Source organism: Callithrix jacchus, chromosome 1 (genome assembly GCF_049354715.1).
Source record: "Callithrix jacchus isolate 240 chromosome 1, calJac240_pri, whole genome shotgun sequence".
Classification (NCBI taxonomy): Eukaryota; Metazoa; Chordata; class Mammalia; order Primates; family Cebidae; genus Callithrix; species Callithrix jacchus.
Window position 1 is genome coordinate 90103872 of NC_133502.1, and position 21337 is coordinate 90125208.

At 39.1% G+C, this 21337-nt stretch overlaps 1 protein-coding gene across 20 annotated transcripts in view; it reads left to right on the top strand.

The window, feature by feature from the left end:
* Nucleotides 1-20850, top strand: part of TRPM6 (transient receptor potential cation channel subfamily M member 6) — a 164448-nt gene extending 143598 nt beyond the window's left edge. For 15 of the 20 annotated variants that reach the window (XM_035302229.3, XM_035302254.3, XM_078366403.1 and 12 more), the window contains 8 exons: nt 1205-1252; nt 2721-2786; nt 4998-5284; nt 5552-5634; nt 6363-6568; nt 12437-12488; nt 16774-16880; nt 18764-20850. In XM_035302229.3, the coding sequence (XP_035158120.3) occupies nt 1205-1252; nt 2721-2786; nt 4998-5284; nt 5552-5634; nt 6363-6568; nt 12437-12488; nt 16774-16880; nt 18764-18927 (1013 nt within the window). In that variant the 3' untranslated portion in view covers nt 18928-20850. Of the gene's footprint in view, nt 1-1204; nt 1253-2720; nt 2787-4997; nt 5285-5551; nt 5635-6108; nt 6289-6362; nt 6569-12436; nt 12489-16773; nt 16881-18763 lie in introns of those variants that run through there. The other 5 variants (XM_035302237.3, XM_078366379.1, XM_078366389.1 and 2 more) reach the window with 2 other exon arrangements.
* Nucleotides 20851-21337: the final 487 nt, after the last annotated feature.

The window sequence follows — 21337 nt, forward strand, 5'->3', positions numbered from 1 at the left end:
CATAGACCAGAACCTGGCACATAGTAGGTATTCAATAAATGTATACTGAATAAATACGAATATGGTCTCACAGCTCCTTAACTAGTGAAGCCAGAACTGAAACTCAGCTTTATCAGACTGATACTCATACCCTTTAAGCATTTCACATGGTTTATGAAGGCCCAACCTTCCAGGTGGAATTAATGTGTTCCATAAACCTTTGTGTATCCGTTTATTACATATATTACTTAAATTGTGTTGTGATTCTAGTTACCAGTCTCTCTCTTCTAATACATTTAATTTTCTATATGGTGGGAACCACATCTTACCCATATCTCTCATGCCTAATATGATCCATAGTGGGAGCGGAATACTTTTTGTTTTTACTGATGACTTCAGAAAGGAACAGTTTTTTCTGCTGATCTTACTTTTTACCAGCACTCCCCAAAGGAAGCGATTCTCGTTCCTTTCCTTATCCAGCAACAAAAAGCCAGACAGATCTGCAAAATTGGGCTCATTATGCTGCTTACTCTACTAGGTATAAAGCACTTACCATCATGAGACCAAAGTTCTCCACTTTAATTTTGATTTTATGAAATAGCAAAACTGTTGCAAGGGATTTCTCTAGGGCCTTGTAATTTAGGTCTTGAGCAGACAGAAGAGAATGAGTTAAACTTGGAAGAGGTTTCCCCACACATAGTCCTTGTGTAACCAAACAAATCTCTTGGTGCTATATTATCTACCCTCTTCTTAGTTTCCAATATATAGCTCTTAATGTGTTTTCATCATTTTGTTGTTATTTTAGGTCAGTGAAGTAGTCTGTTAATAACTTGGTATTAATACTGTCTTTCTGTGGGTACTGCATCTTGGTAGGGAGTGCAGAGAATCATGCTTCTGGGATGTTGTGAAGTATGATGGGCAGCTGAGTGCCTTCTGAAACCCGGAGGTATAATTGGTTCAGAGGAAATACATCTTTGAGGCTAATATTACCTGTCTTTATTCAATTCCCTATATAAATATGTTTGGAGATATTACATTGATGATTGGAAGCTGTCAGGATACCATGCGCAATAATGTGGTTAAAAGATATTAGGCAAGCTTTTTCGAATACTGAGAAGCTATTCTGATTAACCTGTTCAATAATAGCTTTGAAGGCAATATATTCATAAGCATGTATTTATCTCCAGCCATGTAATTAAAATGTCAATCTTCTCTCTAATTTCAGACATCTCAGCCTCCTTAAAAAGCCCTCAAGAGCCTCACCATTATTCAGGTAGGATGCATGTGCACATAGACATGTCAGCTGAGCTAAACATCTGTGCTTCTGCATTTATAAACAGAAACATTGATGAATTTCATGTTATTAACATGGCTCCCAACTTGAAAGGGTATTGTTCACTTTGATGGGAAGAACATTCCGGTTTCTAAGCTTGCCATTGACTTGGGAAAATGAGTTTTCAGAATTTAAGAGAATTTGGATTTTTGCAAAATGTTTTCATTTCCAAGTTCCAAATTGCAAAGAAGAAAGATGACCTTGAGATCTAAAAATTATTTGCAATCTCAAAGCCAGCCCCAAACCAGAGATCTCAATGTTTTGGACTGGGGAAAAGGCAGATCTGAAAGTAGTTATTTCAAGGGAGGGTTTTGTACTCTCACTGAGCCCTCAGTTAGTATGATCACAGAATGAATGCCAATCCCAAAGAGTGAGTTCAACAAAGATGTTATCAAACAGAGATGTCAAGGGTCTCGACTCTCTTAAGCAACATCACTTCACAGTGCTTCAGTTGTCTTTCCTTCAAAGTGGGAATAATTTTACTTGCCCTTCCTGAGGAACAGTCTGCCAAAGGGCTAGTTGAGAATTAAGAGGAAAACACTTTGAAATGCAAAGCAATATAAAAGCAACTGGACTTGTGCCATTGGGTGGTTTCTTGGGGGCCATTGCTCTCAGTGTTGCATGAGATAATACACGGGCAAGCCTTTTACCAATCTAAAGGTCGGTACCTGAGTACAAGCTTATTGGTGTGGTAATTACTGTTATATGCGGTTATTTGTTCAGGGTCTAGTAATAGACTGCCTTATCCTGAATTCTCCTTTGTAGTGAATAGAGTTGCAGTTGGATTCCACACTCCTCAGTCCAGGCTCTTATAACTGGGTCTTTCAGCTCTGCAGTAATCTATTATTTTGACTCCAGCCGTCAACTTAAGAAAGTCTCTAGTGAGGAATACTGTAACTCATATTGACTCTGAGCTGTTAGGTTATGGCTCTTAACAGGAAAATGCAGATCACTTGCTTCTAATTAAAATCAGTCTTCAGCTCTCTCTGGAAAAAGAAGATGAACTGTGCACAGTGAACAGTAGGTGTCCCCACAGTCCACGGTGCTTTGGATTTGCTTTGGAAAGGAAAACCAAAGTCCACAGATTAAAATGCCATTTAAAAGAAAGTTCCACATATGTATGGATTAGTATGTGATTTGGTATTCAGGAGAGTGGAGGTGATAGTCCTACCTCAGACCATGTGACATAATCTCATATTAAATGCCTCTAAAACTGGGATATCTTTCATGTTTAAAGCACAGTTTATTTTTAAGACAGCATTATAGATTATATTTTTGATAATGGCAAAAATAAAGAGGTTTCTGAAATTAAACAGCATTATGTGAATATATATTGATGTGGAGAGGCTTTCTGTAAATTCAGCCCACTGATGCATACTTAAAATAGAAAATCTGTTTTTGTTTGCAGCCATTGAAAGGAATAATTTAATGAGGCTTTCTCAGACCATACCATTTACACCAATCCAACTGTTTGGTGAGTAGCATTTCTGCCTTCTTGAGGTTATGCCAGGACAGAGGCATAAAATCTGAGTGAATCAAGGAGAAACCCTGTTGCATTATTTTAGCTGAAAATTTTGTTTTGTCGATAGTTGTAGTTTAGTGAGATTTATTTTCGAAAATGGAAACTTCTGTTAACCGTCAAGGTCAGCATTCAGGGACAAAATCTAATACTATGGGAATAAGACCTATAATGAGCAGCAGTTGGGAAGAAAGCAATAATGTTGCACCTGGCATTCACTGACTCAAGGCTGGAAGTAAGTAGGAAAGAAAAGAACAAGCCAACCATTTATAATAAGCACAGGAGAAAGCGATAAATGTCAATATGGTGCAAGCCAACAGGCATCTGAAGAGAAATGCTTTGTGTATTGTTTTTTGTTTGTTTGGTTTTGTGTACACTAATTGCTCTTACCTCAGACTGCAAATGTCATTTTAAAAGTCTGGAATAGAAAAGAAAAACAAGCTCAGGCTGGCTAAAGCTACCAGAATTTCTCTGTCTGGCAGGGTAAGGCATGAGCAAGTTGACAATATAGTAAGGGTCCCCAAACTGTCCTTGATATTGATGCTTCTCATACTGTTCACCTGGCCACAGACCAGGTTTGCTTCTGACTATTAATGCAGATGCCTTCTCCTTCCATGTGGCCCCATGGCTGGCTTTGCAAATCAGTAGCTCTGCTCTAAAGCCTCTAGGGATTTAGGACTCTAAGATTCTTCAGTGGCAATTTATCTGGGCACCAAGAATAAAGATTTGAAAAGTTGTTACTGAGCATTACCTAGATGTATTTATTGGTGAGGAATTAGATGCAAGAGTGAGGGAATGGATTCTTTTCTTGGCAAACTAGTACAGCCTTCATTAAAAATACAAAACAAAACAAAAACAACAACTATTTGAAGGAAGCAAAGGTGTAAGAAGGAAATGGAACACCAGCTGGGGCTGGACAGAAGTTGTGTATAGATTATGTTGCTTTGTTAAGAAACACTAAACCCTGACTTAGTAGCATTTAGGTTCATTAGGAGTTTCTCCCTCTTCAACAGCCTACAAGTGGAAGCTATGTAGCAGTTAAGTAGCATTTTGTGTCTAAAATTCTTTAAGTGGGATTGAGTTTTTATCTGAGGCTGTAATTCACGTTAGCCATGTTAGCCTATTTAATCTTTATAGCAGCCCAATGTAAATAGTATTTTCATACCATTTTTCTGTTGGGGAAACTGAGGCTTTAAGTAACTTGTCCAAAGGGACAAAGGAAGGAGGGAGAGGCTCTGGGATATGACCTTGGCACTGTTTGACTCCAGCTGAGTCAAACCATGAATTTTTAATGGACTATTTCACCCCTAGAAAAAAAGTTTTTTCTTTTAATGGTCTAAAGCACAGATCTATGTATAGCACATAATCAGATATACAGAATATTTTTAATACAAGTTGAGCTTGGTAAATCCAAGCTGAAATCCAAAATGCTTCAAAGTCTGAAACATTTTGAGTGCCAATATGATGCCACAAGTGGAAAATTCCCACACCTGACCTCATGTGACAGGTCAGAGTCAAGATACTTTCAAAACTTTGTTTTATGCACAAGATTGTTAAAAATTATTATATACAAGTACCATTAGGCTGTATGTATAAGGTGTATATGAAACATAAATAAATTTTCTGTTTGGACTTGGGTCCCATCCGGAAGATACATCATTATGTATATGCAGATATTCCAAAAATCTGAAAAAATCCAAAATTTGAAACACTTCTGGTCCTAAGCATTTTGGATAATGGATATGCAACCTGTATTATGTCATGAGAAGAACAATTAGAAGAGAAGGTCTAATTAGGCTCCTTAGGGGGATGATAATGAACGACACCATCAGATTAAACCGTCTCTTTAAAAGTATTTGTCTTTAGCAAAAGAAGCATGTCCTTACTACTTAGTTTTTGTCCAGTTATAGTCTGCAGTAAGAAAAGCTTAATTCTTTTGTATGCTCTGATACTTTGTCCCTTCTCCCCTTCCCCACATCTACTAGACAATAAATAACATGGAAACATGGCCAGATTCATGTCCTTATTCTGTTCTGTTCCCTGCTAGCCCCATTCTCCTCTGGTCATTTGGGTAACTGAACTGATTTTGCATTGATGTTTGGAATACTATCCATGTCACAGTCACGGCAATCTTGTTGAACTCCTCGCCTTCACTTCTCTTTGCAGCAGGAGAGGAAATAACTGTCTACAGGTTAGAGGAGAGTTCCCCTTTAAACCTTGATAAAAGCGTGTCCTCTTGGTCTCAGCGTGGGAGAGCTTCAATGATCCAGGTGTTGTCCCGAGAGGAGATGGATGGGGGCCTACGTAAAGCTATGAGAGTCATCAGCACTTGGTCTGAGGATAACATTCTGAAGCCAGGACAGGTTTTCATTGTCAAGTCCTTTCTTCCTGAGGTTGTGAGGACATGGTGTAAGATCTTCCAGGAGAGTACTGTGCTTCATCTTTGCCTCAGGGTAAGTCTGAAACTCAGAGACCCATAGCCCAGAGGGACAGGTCAAAGAAAAGAGATCTGGCTACATCCTTATGTAAGGCCATTATCTTCAACCCAAAGCCTGTTATTTTTTAGAGGTAGTATTGCTTTGTGGGACTTTTGCTTTTAGAATAGGCAGTGGTGCGAGCTGATAAGGCTAAAAATCACATTCGGGTAGCCTATAGTAATTTCATGGTTATAGCTGTACAACAGTAAACCAATATTTTTATCAGTGCTCCCTATTTTGTAGGAAATTCAGCAACAGAGAGCTGCTCAGAAATTGATCTATACTTTCAACCAAGTGAAACCACAAACCATTCCCTACACACCAAGGTAAGAAAACCTTGGCACCTTGGCCCTTTATTTTAAGTAGGAATTTCTATCTATCTCTTCTCAGCCCATAACTCATGAGAAATCATATCCATGGGGAAATTCTGCATGATCTTATTTTCGGATTCTTCCATAATTTCAGGTCTGGCAAAAGGAGAATCAGAGATCCCAGGGATACCTTCCTGTTGATCACTGAACTAAGAGGTTCAGAGGCTGTACCTAACATTTCAGTTATGTGAAACAGACAGACCTTGGGTGTTATTATTAATGTCCAGAGGCATTATGGCAGAAACAATATTCTTATTGTAAGGATAGTCTCTTCCCCAAATATCTTATCAAAAGTAGGAATTTTATAAGAATAAACTCTTGTTACTTTCACTTGAGTGTCTTCACACACTTGCATTCATTTATTGAGACACACACAGATCATAACTTGGTGCTGGACTTATAGTAAAACTTCATTCTTTTATTTATAAGGAACTTTATAGAGCACAGCAAGAAAAGTTGGGTCCAGCACTTATAAAAGAGTTGGAAAGTTGCCTCAAAGAGGAGGGGGTAAGCATGGAGAGAAAAATTCCCAATATTTGCATCCTGTCCCTTTCATAGAGAGGGCGAGGGCATGTGCATTGAGGCTGCATCATGGGTCATCTTTCCTGCTGATGACTGTTTAATAAGGTAAGTCCCACTTTTGCTGTATTGTAGGGTGTCAATGGCCTCTTTTTCCTTAACAGGTTCCTGGAAGTTTTCTTAATCTATTGCCCTTCAGCCAACCAGTGGTTGACCATTGAGAAGTATATGACAGGGGAGTTCCGGAAGTACAACAACAACAACGGTGATGAAATCACCCCCACCAACACCCTGGAGGAACTGATGTTGGCTTTCTCTCACTGGACCTATGAGTACACACGGGGAGAGCTGCTGGTTTTAGATTTGCAAGGTGATTGATGATGTAGGATTTGATACAACAAGCATAAGGAAAAGGGTAAAGAGATCTTGCAAGAACCAGAATGGGAGCCAGGCATGGTGACTCAAGCCTGTAATCCCAGCACTTTGGGAGGCCGAGGTGGGTGGATCACAAGGTCAGCAGATCGAGACCATCCTGGTCAACATGGTGAAACCCCGTCTCTACTAAAAACACAAAAAATTAGCTGGGCATGGTGGCATGTGCCTTTAATCCCAGCTACTCAGGAGGCTGAGGCAGGAGAATTGCCTGAACCCAGGAGGTGGAGGTTGCGGTGAGCCGAGATCGCGCCATTGCACTCCAGCGTGGGTAACAAGAGCGAAACTCTGTCTCAAAAAAAAAAAGAACCAGAATGGGGAATATGTGGAGTTGCTGTGTTTAGCCTTGAAGGGAGTTGGGCACATTTATTTCAGAGACATCGCACAGTGATGATCATGGAATCTGCCATGTTATTTCTCACTTAGGTAGAGGGAAAAATGTTAGGCAGATGATTATCTATTTAAAATTTAAAGACATCTAAATTTTTGAGCAAAATGGGGAATGATTTTTGTAACACATTTTCCAGTTTTATGGCTTCACCTTAGCCTTATGTTAATATTTAGGCATGCATTTATATGCATAGGAACATTTGAATTCTGGGTGTTTTTCATGATTTTGAGCTCATTGCTTTAGCAATTTATAATTTAGCTTGCTCTCTTTGTTGTGTCCCTTGTTATAACAGTCCATGAAAGTACACAATCGGAGAGAGGCAACACAGCACACTCTTGTTTAATGAAAACCTTTGATCAGCGCATCTCCCGACTATCAACACCTCACATGTGACTGATAATCCTGCGGCACAAAACAGAGTATCTTTAGCAGGCTTTCCTTGCAGGGACAGAACACAATAAGTATTAAGGCCAAAGTTTAGTCCTTAGGCTCACTGACTGGCGCTTTAGTTTTAAATCAGAGATTTAGCACAGGAAGTTTCATAGACGTTATCTCATATAATCCTGGAAGCAGCACCTTGAGGTAAATATTATGGGAGTTTAGTCCCAGAAAGTTTAAATAACATGCCCAAAGTTACACAGCTACTTAAGCTGTTCTTAAGACATCCATGTTCTTTTCTTTTCACTGTTCTTGTATTTTTTATAAGAGTTTCATACATAGAAGGTATAACCATCTTATGGTTTGTTTAAACAATTTGAGGCTCTTTCTTGTCCTCTCTGACTTTCCCAGCTCTCTGGTTCTGGGATTCTATGCTGAAAGCCAGGCTTGGAAGTTGGAGAATGTAGAGATAAGCAGACAATCCTGGGGTATCATAAGCAATGTCTAGTAAGACTGCAAAGTCACTTGATTGAAACTTGTGTCACATGCTCAAGGATGTGACACAAATTTTTAAACTACATATAAGTGCATTTTCTAAAATGACATATAAGTGCTTCTGTCCTTTTAGATTTATGCTGCTCACAGAATTGAATTATATTTCTAATTCAATTCAAACTCAATATTTTAGGAAGCAATATAAACAAAGTTAAAATGACTGAGTTGATTCAGCTTTTAAACCAGCAAGTACTTGATCCATGTAAACCCAGAGCACTGATGCCCAAGGCATCTATTTTTGTAGCTCAAATTGGAGAGAGGTTGATTGTTTTCATCTGCATTTGATGGTTTGTGCTTTGAGTTTTGGGTGGAGTTGTTTAAAAAGGAAAAACATAAAAAAACAAAACAAAACAAAAAAACCAAAGAAAAACTTTAAGAAATTAATGATGACTCTTCAGTGTGTTTTGTATTCCACTTGAATAGGTTTTTGTTTAATGATGTTTATGTTTGGGGATTTTTATGTCTCTTAGTAATCCAAAGTGACATTAAACAGAACAAGTGCCGTGTTGACAGTATTGAGGGAAAAAGAGAATTAACTTTATTCTTTTACTGGGCAATTATCTGAATTGCAGAAATAGGCCACTCCAAATAAAGCACTCCAAATAAACAATGTCAAAACATTGACCTTCAAAGAAGGGAAGAGTGGACATCATAGAATGAGTGTGATGAAATTTGAGATACTTATTGGAGAGTTTTGGCCAATTGGTTAGATATGAATTTATGGAAGAATGTGAATCCTATAATAGTAATTATAAACAATTATACTACCCCTACTACTAGGTAACACTTACTACATTGTGCCAGGCACTTGCCTAAAGGCATACATGCATTATTATATTTAATCCAAACCAGGTTGAGAAGGGAAAATGGGGAAAATCGAATGTAATTTTAAAATCTCTTAACGTTTTTTGGTTCAGTTTTATATTATATTTATTTGTATTTCTTGTCATTGGAGAGACGATGTCCATCATCTGGGTGGTGGAAGTGGAGACAGAGGCTCACTAGCAGCAGTTAGGAGGAGGAGCTCTGGAGTTGCAATGCCAGAGTCTGACTTCTGGCTCCACTGTGAATTAGCTGCATAACACAGAGGAGCAGTCACCTTGACTCCCACTTCCCTCATTTGTAAATAGGGAAAATAATATTAGGTGCTTAAGCCACAGAGTTGTTAAGGGGAAGAACTGAGACAAGTTCCTGATACACAGCCTTCAGTAAATGTTAGTTGTTGTTGCTATTAGCATTAATCTCTGTGGGACTCTTTAATATGGAGGTTAATCTGCAGTTGCAGGGAGTCTGCCCTCAGCTGTGTGGTCCTGTTGGTGCTGCAGAGACACTGCAGCCTCGGCCTCTATAGACGAAGGCCTTGCTCAGTGTGCTGTGGTTCCCTACTGCTTTGAGAGAAAGGAGTGTGAAACACTGGAGCAGTTTATTCTTTCAGTTTCTTTTCTTCTCTTCTTTGCTTTCTTCCAAGGGAGTGCCAGTAACTAACCCAGAAGCTGCTACACCAGGCCAGAAACTGTACTTTGAGGAGAGACTTGACCAATTTCCAATCACTTGTAATTACGCTGAAGTTTTTTGGTCTTTGTCCACTTAAAAAATTTTACATGTGAGGGTCTGAATCATCATCATTAAAATCCAATATTTAGTTCCCAGAAACAGAAATGAAAAACAATTGTATTTCAAATTACAGTGGTTTATAGTGTTTTTTTTAGCTCATTGTATTTTTCAATATTATTTTGGAGATATTAATATTAGTTCTTGGAGATATTAATTTTTTATTCAAGAAAGCAGTTTCCAGAATGTCAGCATTGGCATCAACATCATCATCATAAATTCTGCTACTACAAAAAAGTTAGCTTCTTTCCACGAATGTACAAGTTCGACTGATGTGCTCAAAGGTGGTTGGGATTAGAAAATCTCTGAGCTTCTCATAAAGGTATGCTGCATATTACCTGACATGAGCCTTTACTCTCTTGAAGTCAGATTGGTACTTGGGGTTTTCCTTTCCTCCCCTCACTCCTCTCTCCTTCCCTCCTTTCTTTTTCTTTCTTTTTTTTTCTTCTTTTTTTTCTTCTTTTTTTGAGAGAAAGTCTCACTGTGTAGCCAAGACTGGCTGGAGTGCTGTGGCACAATCGTGGCTCTCTGCAGCCTCGTCCTCCTGGGCTCAAATGATCCTCCCACCTCAGCTTCCTGAGTAGCTAGGATCACAGGCGCATGTCACCACGCCTGGCTAATTCTTTGTATTTGTTTGTAGTGATGGGGTTTCACCATGTTGGCCAAACTGGTTTCAAACTCCTGGGCTCAAGGGATCTACCCATCTCAGCCTCCCAAAATGGTGGGATTATAAGCGTGAGCCACCGTGCCTGGCCTATTCTCTATTTTCAAACATTGAAAGGTTCTTCTGCCATTTGTCTGCCCCAAAATATGTATTCATTAATCTTTGAATTGTCAGATTGGGTTTAGGGATATAAAGGTTTGTGGATACTCTTTACCGTCATTCTTATAAGGAGTTCTGTTCCTGAAGGAACATAGTACTTCAGGGAAATGAGATAATCAATCAGAAACATGATTTTACCAGTGGTACGGAAATAAAATTTCACTTCACAAGAAGTCTTTGATAGAAGAAAAATAATGCAAACAACAGTGAACCTTTTTTCAGCTTCCTAGGGGTCAAGTGCTTTGCTAAGCAGTTGTGTCCAGTAGTTCATTTAATCCTCTCAGTAACTCTGTAAGATAAGGCCCACTATGATTCACACTTTCAGATGACAAAACTGAGGTTCAGAGAGATTAGGGAAGGTATCCAGGTCACAGAGTTTTATGCTCTAGGTTACTCTAGGTTATTTTTCTAAGGAAGTTAGTTTCATAGAGTAAAAGTCTGTAAGGATTACATTTTCTTGTGGAAGGGTTAGCATATTATAAAACATGCAGAGTATAACAGAAATCTTTTTAAAACAAACTGGCTAGAAAACATGAGTTTTTTTCAACAAGTAGAAATACAGTAAAATTTACAAATTTTATATAATTTTAAAATAATCTTCCCACAAGGTTGGTTGTTTTCAGGCAAAGAGAAGCAGGGCTGATTAGAGAATGATCTGAGAAATCATTGGATTGTGCCCAGATCTTACTGGCTGGCCTGGGGCATTTCCACCAATGGAAATCAGCTTCCTCACCACTTGCATTTTACAAGAGATTCACGTTAGGTGCTGATTCCTGTTTTGATACATTTTAGCTTTACATTGTACCTATGTTACCTATTTAGGCTTTAGTGCCATCCTTTATTCAAAGGTCAATTTTATTGAAGACATATACATTTAAGAAAATTAATGTAGTATAAGCATTACATCTCAAAGAATTTCACAACTGAATACACAAGTATAACCATCACCCAGATCAAGAATTTAGTGGTGTCTGTTCTACTGTTTATAAGTAGGATAAAAGTATAAGTATGTGTCTCTTTGATGGAGCAGAGGTTGTACCTGCAAATCCATACAGCACTATGCACCCTGCTGAGCACTGATGGAATCCATAGGGAGACCATAGACAATGGGAGGAACACAAACTTTGGCTCAGCATTTATCCTGTTATGACCATGTATGGGCTGTGTAACCTCTGACAGATGACATAATTGGTTTGAACATCAGTGTACTCATTGATGTAAATGAGGTTAAAATGTAAAATGAGGCTATGAGGATAACACTTTCCTTTTATAATTGTGGAGAATTAGAGAAAATAAAATTAGAATATCTGGTATATACAAATGGTGAATGACAGATGCCACTATCAGTAACTGTGAACACACCACTAAAACAATCATTTGTGGCCTAGACGTTTATTACAACAGAGAGTTTGTGGGAAACAGTGCATTAACTAAAATTTCAGACATTTCTGAACAATTTTTATAGGGCATTTAATTTACATGATTTTTTGAGAATTAAAATATTTAATTTTTATATTTAGTTTTTACATATCTTTATATATTTAAGGGATACAAGTGCAGATTTTTTTACATGCTTTTTTTTTTTTTTTTTGAGATGGAGTCTTGCTCTGTTGTCCAGGCTGGAGTGCAGTGGTATGACCTCAGCTCACTGCAACCTCCGTCTCCCAGGTTTGAGCAATTCTCCTGCCTCAGTCTCCCTAGTAGCTGTGATTACAGGCATGTGCCACCACACCTGGCTAATTTTTGTATTTTTAGTAGAGATGGGTTTTCACCATGTTGGCCAGGCTGGTCTTGAACTCTTAATCTCAGGTGATCTGCCCACTTTGGCCTCCCAAAGTGCTGGGATTACAGGCGTGAGCCATGGTGCCAGGTCAGATTTTTTACATGCTAATATTGTGTAGTGGTGAAGTCTGGGCTCATGACGTTTTATTTACTGTGGAGTGACTGTGAGTTTTAAATTAAGAAATTAGAATTTAATTATTATTTTCTTGAATTTCTAAGAAAATGAAATCTCCATTTGCTAAACAAATTTCGTTTCTTCTTTTGAGGTGTTGGAGAAAATTTGACAGATCCATCTGTTATAAAACCTGAAGTCAAACAGTAAGTTAATTTATGTGTTATCATTTAGAAAATTGCATTTAACACCTAGTAAATGGTTTTAAAAATAATTTAGAAACATAGATGTTCCCTGCCTAGATCCTAGAAAGGTTTTCAGGTAGCTTATGTGTAGAGACCAAACACAATAATATTGTAAAAAAGCATAGGTTAAGAAATGGTGGTAAAAAGAAGTTACAGAAATACGTAAAATGATATTAAATCTGCAGTTAGATTTGTATACCTAAATGGAAATTATAAGGACTAATGCAAATATGACTGAGTTTCCAATGGGTAAGCTTAGCCTCTACGGCTTTGATATGAAAACAATGTCATAGGAGAAGCACAGTTTCCTTTGTTGTCTTCACAATTGGAGTCATTGCATCTTATCATGGGCAGCATCTTCCATTGCATGCTTATAAAATGAAAGCTGAGAGCATAAAGTGTGCTACTTAGTAACAGCAAATTTTATGAGAGGACAAAACAATGGAATTTAAATATGAAACATCAGATTGTCTGACTTAATAAGTAAGAGCTGAAGTTTAAATTCTATAGAGGGATAACTCATCAACCTGTCCCTTGAATTCCCATCGGCATTTTATCCCAGAAGCAGGCTTTTGGGAAGACTTGAGAGTAAAGGATCTCAGGCTGTATTCTTCTATTAAAGGTGGGGTAGAAATAAATGATGGTGCAGGTTAAACTGATCAATATGGCAGGCAACAGTGATTCTCAAACATGAGCTTACGTCACGATCACCAGGACAGTCTGCTAAAACACAGATTGCTGGGCCCCACTCCTAGAGTTTCTGCTTCAGTAGGTTTGGGGTAGGGCCAGATAATCTGCATTTCTTACAAGTTCCCATGGAATTCTGATGCTGCTGGTCCAGAAACCACTCTTGAGAACTGCCAGCATACAACATTTTTACTTCTTAATTGTCTATACTTGGTCCCTGCTTGGTAGAAAAAATATATATAACTTTATAAGTGGACAATCAATAAAATCTGAAATTTTTACTTTCCCTCCCCAAGGCCTCATAAATATTCACTGCTTTAGTGCTCTGTTATCTTACTGAGTGGTTTAATCTAAATATGTAGGCTTCCATGCAAAGAGGCCCATCTAAAAGGGTATTACATATTTAATTGGACTAGGTGAACTAGAGAAAATAAAGGTGACCCATATTGAACATACACATCTAATTCCTATGATACTTATTTGACTGTGGAGTCCATGTCACAACGCTTATATACATAAAGGCTTTATTAGTTTTCACTTTAGCTCTGCTAAAGTGTTTTTTAGCTAGGATATTATTTTTTCAGTAGCCCTGTGTGCCTAAGTGTTAGTAGCAGGAATCTTATACTAAAAGTACTTTATAATTTTGCAGTGGAAGATTTTTGCATATATAATGAACCAAGTTTGTGTATACCCCATCTATCATTTATTAAATTTTAACCTTGGCATATGTCATTTAATATGACCTGAATATTCTATCATTTAGAACTCTAAGATGATATTATCCCACTTGACAGGTAGGTATTTAATTGCATGCTATAGGCCAGTGGGCCTCAATTTCTTTTAAAGTCACTCAGGGAACTTAAAAAAAATGCCAAGGATTGGCATCAAATTAGAATCTCTGAAGAGAAGGCCCTGATATCTGTATTTTTTTTAAGTCTCTCATGTGATTCTCTGGGCAACCAGGGTTGAGAACCTCTGTCTTACGGCAGCTTTATTTTTTTTATGATTTGAGGGTAGGAACACCGGAAATTGATAGGATGGCTTCATTGTGGCCTGCCGGGTTTTGTGGGGTTACCCAATTTGAATGCAGTTGGCCTTCATGGTCAAGATAAAGAGAAGTACTATTTTCTCACAGTCATGGGGAATTACATCTGATTAGTTCAATGGGGCTCACATTTCAAATGCTGTATGTGTCTGAAGCGCTTGCTACACAAAGCATGGGGTATGGACCAACAGCGTGAGCATCACAGGGAATATGGTTAGACATGCAGAATCTCAGGACCCTCCCCAGACATATTGAACCAAAATCTGAATTTCCTCAAGATCCTCAGGTGATCTGGTGGGAAAATTAAAGTTTGGGAAGCACTGATTTAAGTAAGTGCTTTCACGAGTTATTTATTTTCGCCTTTGCAACAGCAATGAAAGGAAGCATTTTCAACCCCAGTTCACAAATAAGAAAACTTAGGCAGAGTGAAGATGCTAACTTTCCTATGAGGAGGAGAGGTCAATGAAAGGATAATCCTCTACCAAAAGAGAAGATATTCTTGTGGCGTAAATTCTCATGTTGTTTCTAATGCTTATTGTATCTTAACTTTCCCTAACCTTCTATCTTGGTTATTGGTCATTTGTAATTACAGTGTTTTAGCTTGCCGATTTGATAGTTTTGGGCATTTGACAAGTATGAAATGATGATGAGATGTTCTTTAGTAAATCTATGTATAGATGGCACTAATTAGCGTTTCCTCGCATGTGGAACCAAGCTACCACCTGCTTTTCCTGTGTTGTGAAAAATCTGGAAAACAGCTACTTGTATTTTTTTTAAACCTGGTTATCTAAGACTGCAAGGCTCTAGGCGTGCTGTAGGGGGTAGATGCAAATGAATTTCCCTACAACTCTCCTTCATTCTCCCTTGCATAGGGAGTGGTCGAACTCCTGCTGTATGCATTTTGTAGTAATTTTGATTCTTTTGTCTTAACTTTCCCAAAGCTCATAGAGGGAAATCATTTAACTTAGAGCTTTTATCTGAGAATCAATGTTGCATCTCTAAGTTGGGTTTTTTTTATGTTTTACTGGGAAGAAGAAATGGCAGGTATGGAAAGCAAATGAGTGAAATATTCTAACAGGGTCATGTTGGAGAGACTATAAAAAGGCATTCTTCAATTTAAACGACTAAAATAACAGTGTGTTTCACTTTACCGGCATAGTAGAATCCTGGTCTAAATACTGAGTGCTTCGACTTTTTTGCCACCTTCAGTTTCAACTTATTGAAGTGGTTCCTTACCAGATGGATAGAGAGAGAGGAATAGTTAACAAGAGGCAGCTTATGCAGCCGGGTAAATATCACCAGAGCTGTACTTTGTAAGAGCGATTGAGTGACCAGGAAAGTTAATCCTGGGTGTCTGTTCACTTTGTCTTCCCAAGAGATTTCCTCCACCTACTCGCCTCGGAGCAAAGAGGCAATCTGAGATCAAACTGACATCAGCCCTCATTCTGAGCTTGGCACATCTTCAGAGCAGCTACTGTTATTCTGCCAAAAGGAAGTGGAAATTGAGATAAATGTTTCAATCCTTGGATGGAAAAAAGTCCATTTTTACACCACGTCCCTTTTGAAAAACCACATTCCTTAGAAGCGAAGTTTATTGTTTCCTTTCGTGATAGTTTGCTTTTCTTTTGCTTTTAAGACGTGGTATTTAAGAGTGGTAATTGAGTTCAGATTTTTCTAAATGTGCTGTTTCCACTCTGCATGTCATTAAAATAAAATATTAGCTTTCATAAAGTTTCTTGGGAAATGTTTCTGGCATGCTCTGTTTTGTGGTGTGCAGTGTCAAAATCCAAATAATCATGATTGCATTTGATATGATAACAGATGAACATTGATCTTAGAATCTGCTATGATCATAGAGTATTCAAAAGGTGCCTTATATATGCTGATTCTATTTGTAACTCTGTCACCTACATCGAGCATATGTACTTTACTTCCACCAACACATTGTGTAATAGTCTTGTCTTTCCACAAAAAGCCCAGCTATAGCAGTTTGCAGGAGAGAAAGTGGCTTTGAAAGAGCCATGAATACGATGTAGGGTTTAGTTGGGTATTTGTTTTTGAGGGCAGTTATTTAAAGAAAGGTATTTGGGTTTGAAACAATGTCTATGCATCTTTTTAGAAGGTGTGTCCCAAAAGCAAATGTATTTTACTTTGTATCTTACCTTTGGGTATTCTAGTAGAACATTTGGTAATGAATGTCACTCTTTCACCCCATGTGCATTAAAAAGGATTTCGGGCCGTACTTTGTTTTAATGATAGAAAATTCACTCTTCTATCAGATTAGCGTTGAAATGCGTTTCACAGTAGGTCTTGGAGTTGGGAACAAAGATTTAAGTGCATTTGAATTTTAAATTTGCAAACCTAACATTGTTGCTTCCCCAAAGTGCTCTGTTCTTTGTTGGCTCCTTCAAGTTTACTGGGTTACTATGGGATACTGTTCGGTATCTCGGAGAATCCTAGTTGAGCTCCTTTTTCTTAGCTGTGATCTAATTGATATTCTGATATTTCCTCTAGATCAAGAGGAATGGTGTTTGGACCGGCCAATTTGGGGGAAGATGCAATTAGAAACTTCATTGCAAAACATCATTGCAACTCTTGCTGCCGGAAGCTCAAACTCCCGGGTATGCCACCAACAATTCCATTTTTCTCTAAGTAAATCTCTCATAGAACAACATCCTTTGTAACCTGGGATAAAGTCGAAAAATCTTAATCACATTTTTATCTCATTCACAGTCATTCGCAGAGCCTGACTTTCTGACTGCAAAATTTTCAAGTCTCTAAAGGGATTAAAAGGACAGGGATTTACTTCAGGTTCTGCCAAAATGTGATAAAACAACATGGGGCCCAATACTTGTCACAGTCACTCCAAAGGAAAAGTTCCACCAGCTTAAATGGGATAAAATCAGACGGAGGCAGGTCTCTGCCCTTCCTGTTTGGGTCTTGCCAGCTGCCGATCGCTGCATGGTGTTGCCCACAGCATTTCTATTCTATTCTGATTCACCCATTGGGTACTTGGGAGGGTGTGGTTTGGAGGGAAATGACACCCTCAATTAAAGTAGCGCTTTTCACTGTAAAAAGTATGCTACTTTAAGCACACATTGCAACATATATTTTTAAAAAATCTGATTTGATAATATGGCATAGTTAAAAATTCCTGCTATAAAAGCAAGCAGCTAGAGGCCTGTGCCCTCCAAATGGGCAGTCCCAGCTCTGTTGCGTTCCTTTCTTTAGTCCCAGAAGGGAAGCATCATGTGTGCCTCAGCTTGCCCAAGCTTGGTCACACCAAACTTGTCCTTACAGTGGGATTTCACATATGTTAAGCTGAGTAGCTCTTTATGCCTTATAATAAATGATTGTACCGTCCATAGTAACCTGGGATGGGACAGGTGTAAATTTACAACAAACAAGGGTGATTTCTAATCCTGTTGGAGTTAGAGGTAGGGGGAGCGCTTGTGGGCAAGGCATAGAAAGATGGAAACACAGAGTTGGAGCAGGCTTCCAGTTCCACTGGGAATGTAGCGGTCAGCCAGGGGTGGAGAAAACAAAAGGGAGCAGTCAAAGAAGCGAGGGCTTTAACTCTCACAGCTGCCCAAGACTCACTCTCACAAATCGTACCAGACGTGGTCAAAGAGATTAGTACACAGTCAAGCTGCCCACTGGCTTCTCTGGTCAGAAGGCACTCAGGAAGGGGCTGGGACTGGGCTGAGAGTCATCAGGACCTCCAGGTAAGGGCCGCCTGGGAGGCAGGAGCTGACAACAATCAGAGTCATTTTATGATGGCAGGCTGGAGTCTGGCTCATTCATTTGGTGTCCTCTGGTGCTGTCCTCTTCCCAGCTCTGATTTATTCCTACCCTGGAAGGGAGGCCTGCATTCTTGAAGACAGAAGGACTACATCTGAGGAGCCAGGACACAGGGAGACTTAAGACAGAACTTACTGCTTCCAGTCCTTGAGCTCAATTAGTGCTTCTGTCTGATTAAGGTTGAGATAATTTTTTTACACCACACTGGTAGGTTTTTTTTTTTTTTTTTTTTTTTTTGCTCCTGTTGCCCAGACTGGCGTGTAGTGGTGTGATCTCAGCTCACTGCAACCTCTGCCTCCCAGGTTCAAGCGATTCTCCTGCTTCAGCCTCCGGAGTAGCTGGGATTATAGGTACCCAGCACCATGTCCAGCTAATTGAGAGTGATTATTGTCTCCAATTAAACAAAATAAATGAACAAAACTTCTTATAAGGCACTGTATGTGGAAGCAAGCAACCCAGTCTTTCTTCCCTGCCCTAGAAATAGTGCCCAAACAGCATAGGGAAGGGAGAACTGCACATGGGTATTGGGGTGGGAAAGGAGGCTTAATTTGGACATGGTCAAGTGTTTGAGTTCCACATATCTATGATCTGAGGAAGAAGAGACCTCTCCGAACACTTGGCAAAGCCTAAAGTCCCATTTGTCTTCATGAACAGTATGTTCCTGGGGGATCCACTATAACCTTTTTACTTGTACTCCTTGCAGATTTAAAAAGAAATGACTATTTCCCTGAAAGGATAAATTCCACCTCTGGACTTGAGATAAAAATTGAATCAGCTGAGGAGCCTCCGGCAACTATGAAAAGGGAGGAGCAAGAAGATCCCAGTGCTTGCCCTACCTGCCAGGAACTCAGTGATAACAAAGATTGATCGACGTGGCATTGATTACGTCAGCGCCTCCTTGGGACACACCTTCTGAGCCTCACCTCTCCTCCTACCCAAAGGCCTCATTGGTATATGATCAGTGGGTTCTCCTAGATACTGACCTCTGTCCAGGACACTTGGCAGCTCCATCCTCAAGTTCCACATGAAGACGCTTGGATGAGCCAGCTGGGAATATTGTTCTTGTATACCTCATTGCGTTAGCTGGCCACTTGGAACCTTGGAGCAGAGTGCTGCACATTAAAGGATGGGGTGGTGGGGATGAATTTAATTTATTTTCTCACTATGTGTGCAGACTGGACCCCCTACTGCTATTTGTCACCTCACACACAGACTGTCTTTATGTCTATATATATGTACATAAAAAGTTATGTGACTTCCTCTTCTGTTTTTTCCACAGCATAGGACTTTGAATAGCAGTGATAGGAAAAACAATGGAATGAGGGTGGATTTGCAGAGATTGGAGCACAAACTAACCAAGTATCCTGGTGAAATCTAGGTGGGTTTGAGATATTGTCAGTGAATCATATGATGCCTGGGTATTTCAGGTTTCTGTAAAGGAAAGGGAAATCTAAAACAAATAACATTCATTTGTATTTTTTTGAGATGGAGTTTTACTCTTTTTGCTCAGGCAGGAGTGCAATGGCATGATCTCTGCTCACTGCAACCTCCAGCTCCTGGGCTTAAGTAATTCTTGTGTTTCAGCCTCCTGAGTAGCTGGCACTGCGGGTGTGCACGACCATGCCCAGCTAATTTTGTATTTTTAGTAGCGGTGGGGTTTCACCATGTTGGCCAGGCTGGTCTCGAACTCCTGACCTCAGGTGATCCACCCATCTTGGCCTCCCAAAGTTCAGGGATTATAGGCATGAGCTACCACGCCTAGCCTATTTTTTTTTCTTTTAAACAAGAGAACAAGAATATGAAGAACTGGAAATTATTAGGAAAGGGTTTCCCTTCCTTTAAGCTCAGGGATACTATTAGTTAGGAGTTGACTAAGTCAGCCTGTAAAATACCACTCACCTTTCCAAAGTTGTATATATAATATTGCAGGTTAAATTACTTTATGTCCTATGAAGAAAGATGTGGTTTCAGTCTGAAAACATGTTTCACAGGTGTTTGCTTCCCTCCAGGGCAGATTCCCCATTCCTCTGGGTTGAAGAATGTATATATATATTTTGAAATAAGGCTGAGAACATGTCATTGGTTTGTGATGCCCAAGGTGAAAGACTCTTGGAGGTCACACTGTCTAGTATATTTTAGGGATCAGTGATCTCTTTTGTATGCTGGGCCTGGTCACCCTACCTTGAAGAAGCACCAGCTTTTCACACGAGGAGAGATGGGGTGCCGGGAGTCGTCTCCCTGTCCTGTTGCATCCCCTTTCTTAATATAAGGTGCTTCACTCTACTGGCAGCAAACCTCCTGGGTTTGCAAAATTCAACTTATCTTTATCTTTAATCCTGACATTAGCTGGCTTGCTACAGAGCTTGCTTTAAAAATCTATACTCCCGCATTCTTAGGTATACAGGGGAAATGTTGAATAGGAGGGTGGAAAACTAAGAATTTAAACCGAGAAAACCAATGGTTGTATCTGATTCTTGTAAGTTTGAGTTATGCAAGGGCTAGTTTATACCCCTTTTACTTGGGTTTTGGGGGTAGTGGAAGGTGGGAAATTTGGGTGATATCTTGATTGGCAATTAGGATAAAATACTAATGCTTTTGGAGGGGGCTTAACAACTTTATCCTATTCGGCAAATCAGTAGAGGAACAATTGGTACTCACTTCAATGCTACATTCAGCTATGGAAAAAGGCAGAGTTTGCTTGCTCAATGGCCAAACTAAAGAAGTCAGTTCATTGGTCAAATATTTATTACCTGGAATGGAAATTGAAAGAAAATACATTTGGACTTCAAATTCTGTGGTGTGCTTTTTGTGTTGTTTGTTTTAAGAAAAACCAACAGAATAACATTTTTAAAAGATGAACTGCTGAGCAAAAGTCATCGTGGGAATACTTGCATGCAAATACCAATGTGGCAATCTTGATTTTGAGTGATTCATGATCGCAAAAGGGTGGAGTATTCATTCATTCAAACAATTTTATTCAACAGATATTAAGTGCTTTCTCTGTACTGCATTAGTGATGAGGATGTAGTTTTGAAGATGGCATGGTTTTGCCCTCAGAAAGCTTTGTCTCATGTTTCGTTTTGTTTGTTTTGCTCCAAGTTTTGATTTGTAGCTAATACTAAAGAAATTTAACTTCTGGCCAAATGTCAAATTCAGAAATGCATTTCATATTCTATCTGCCAGTGGGCAGTAGGTTTGGACTGGGTAAGACAGTTAGGCCAAATAAGAAGCCATAGCTGATCTGGTCTTAGGATCTACTAAGGAAAAGCAGACTGCA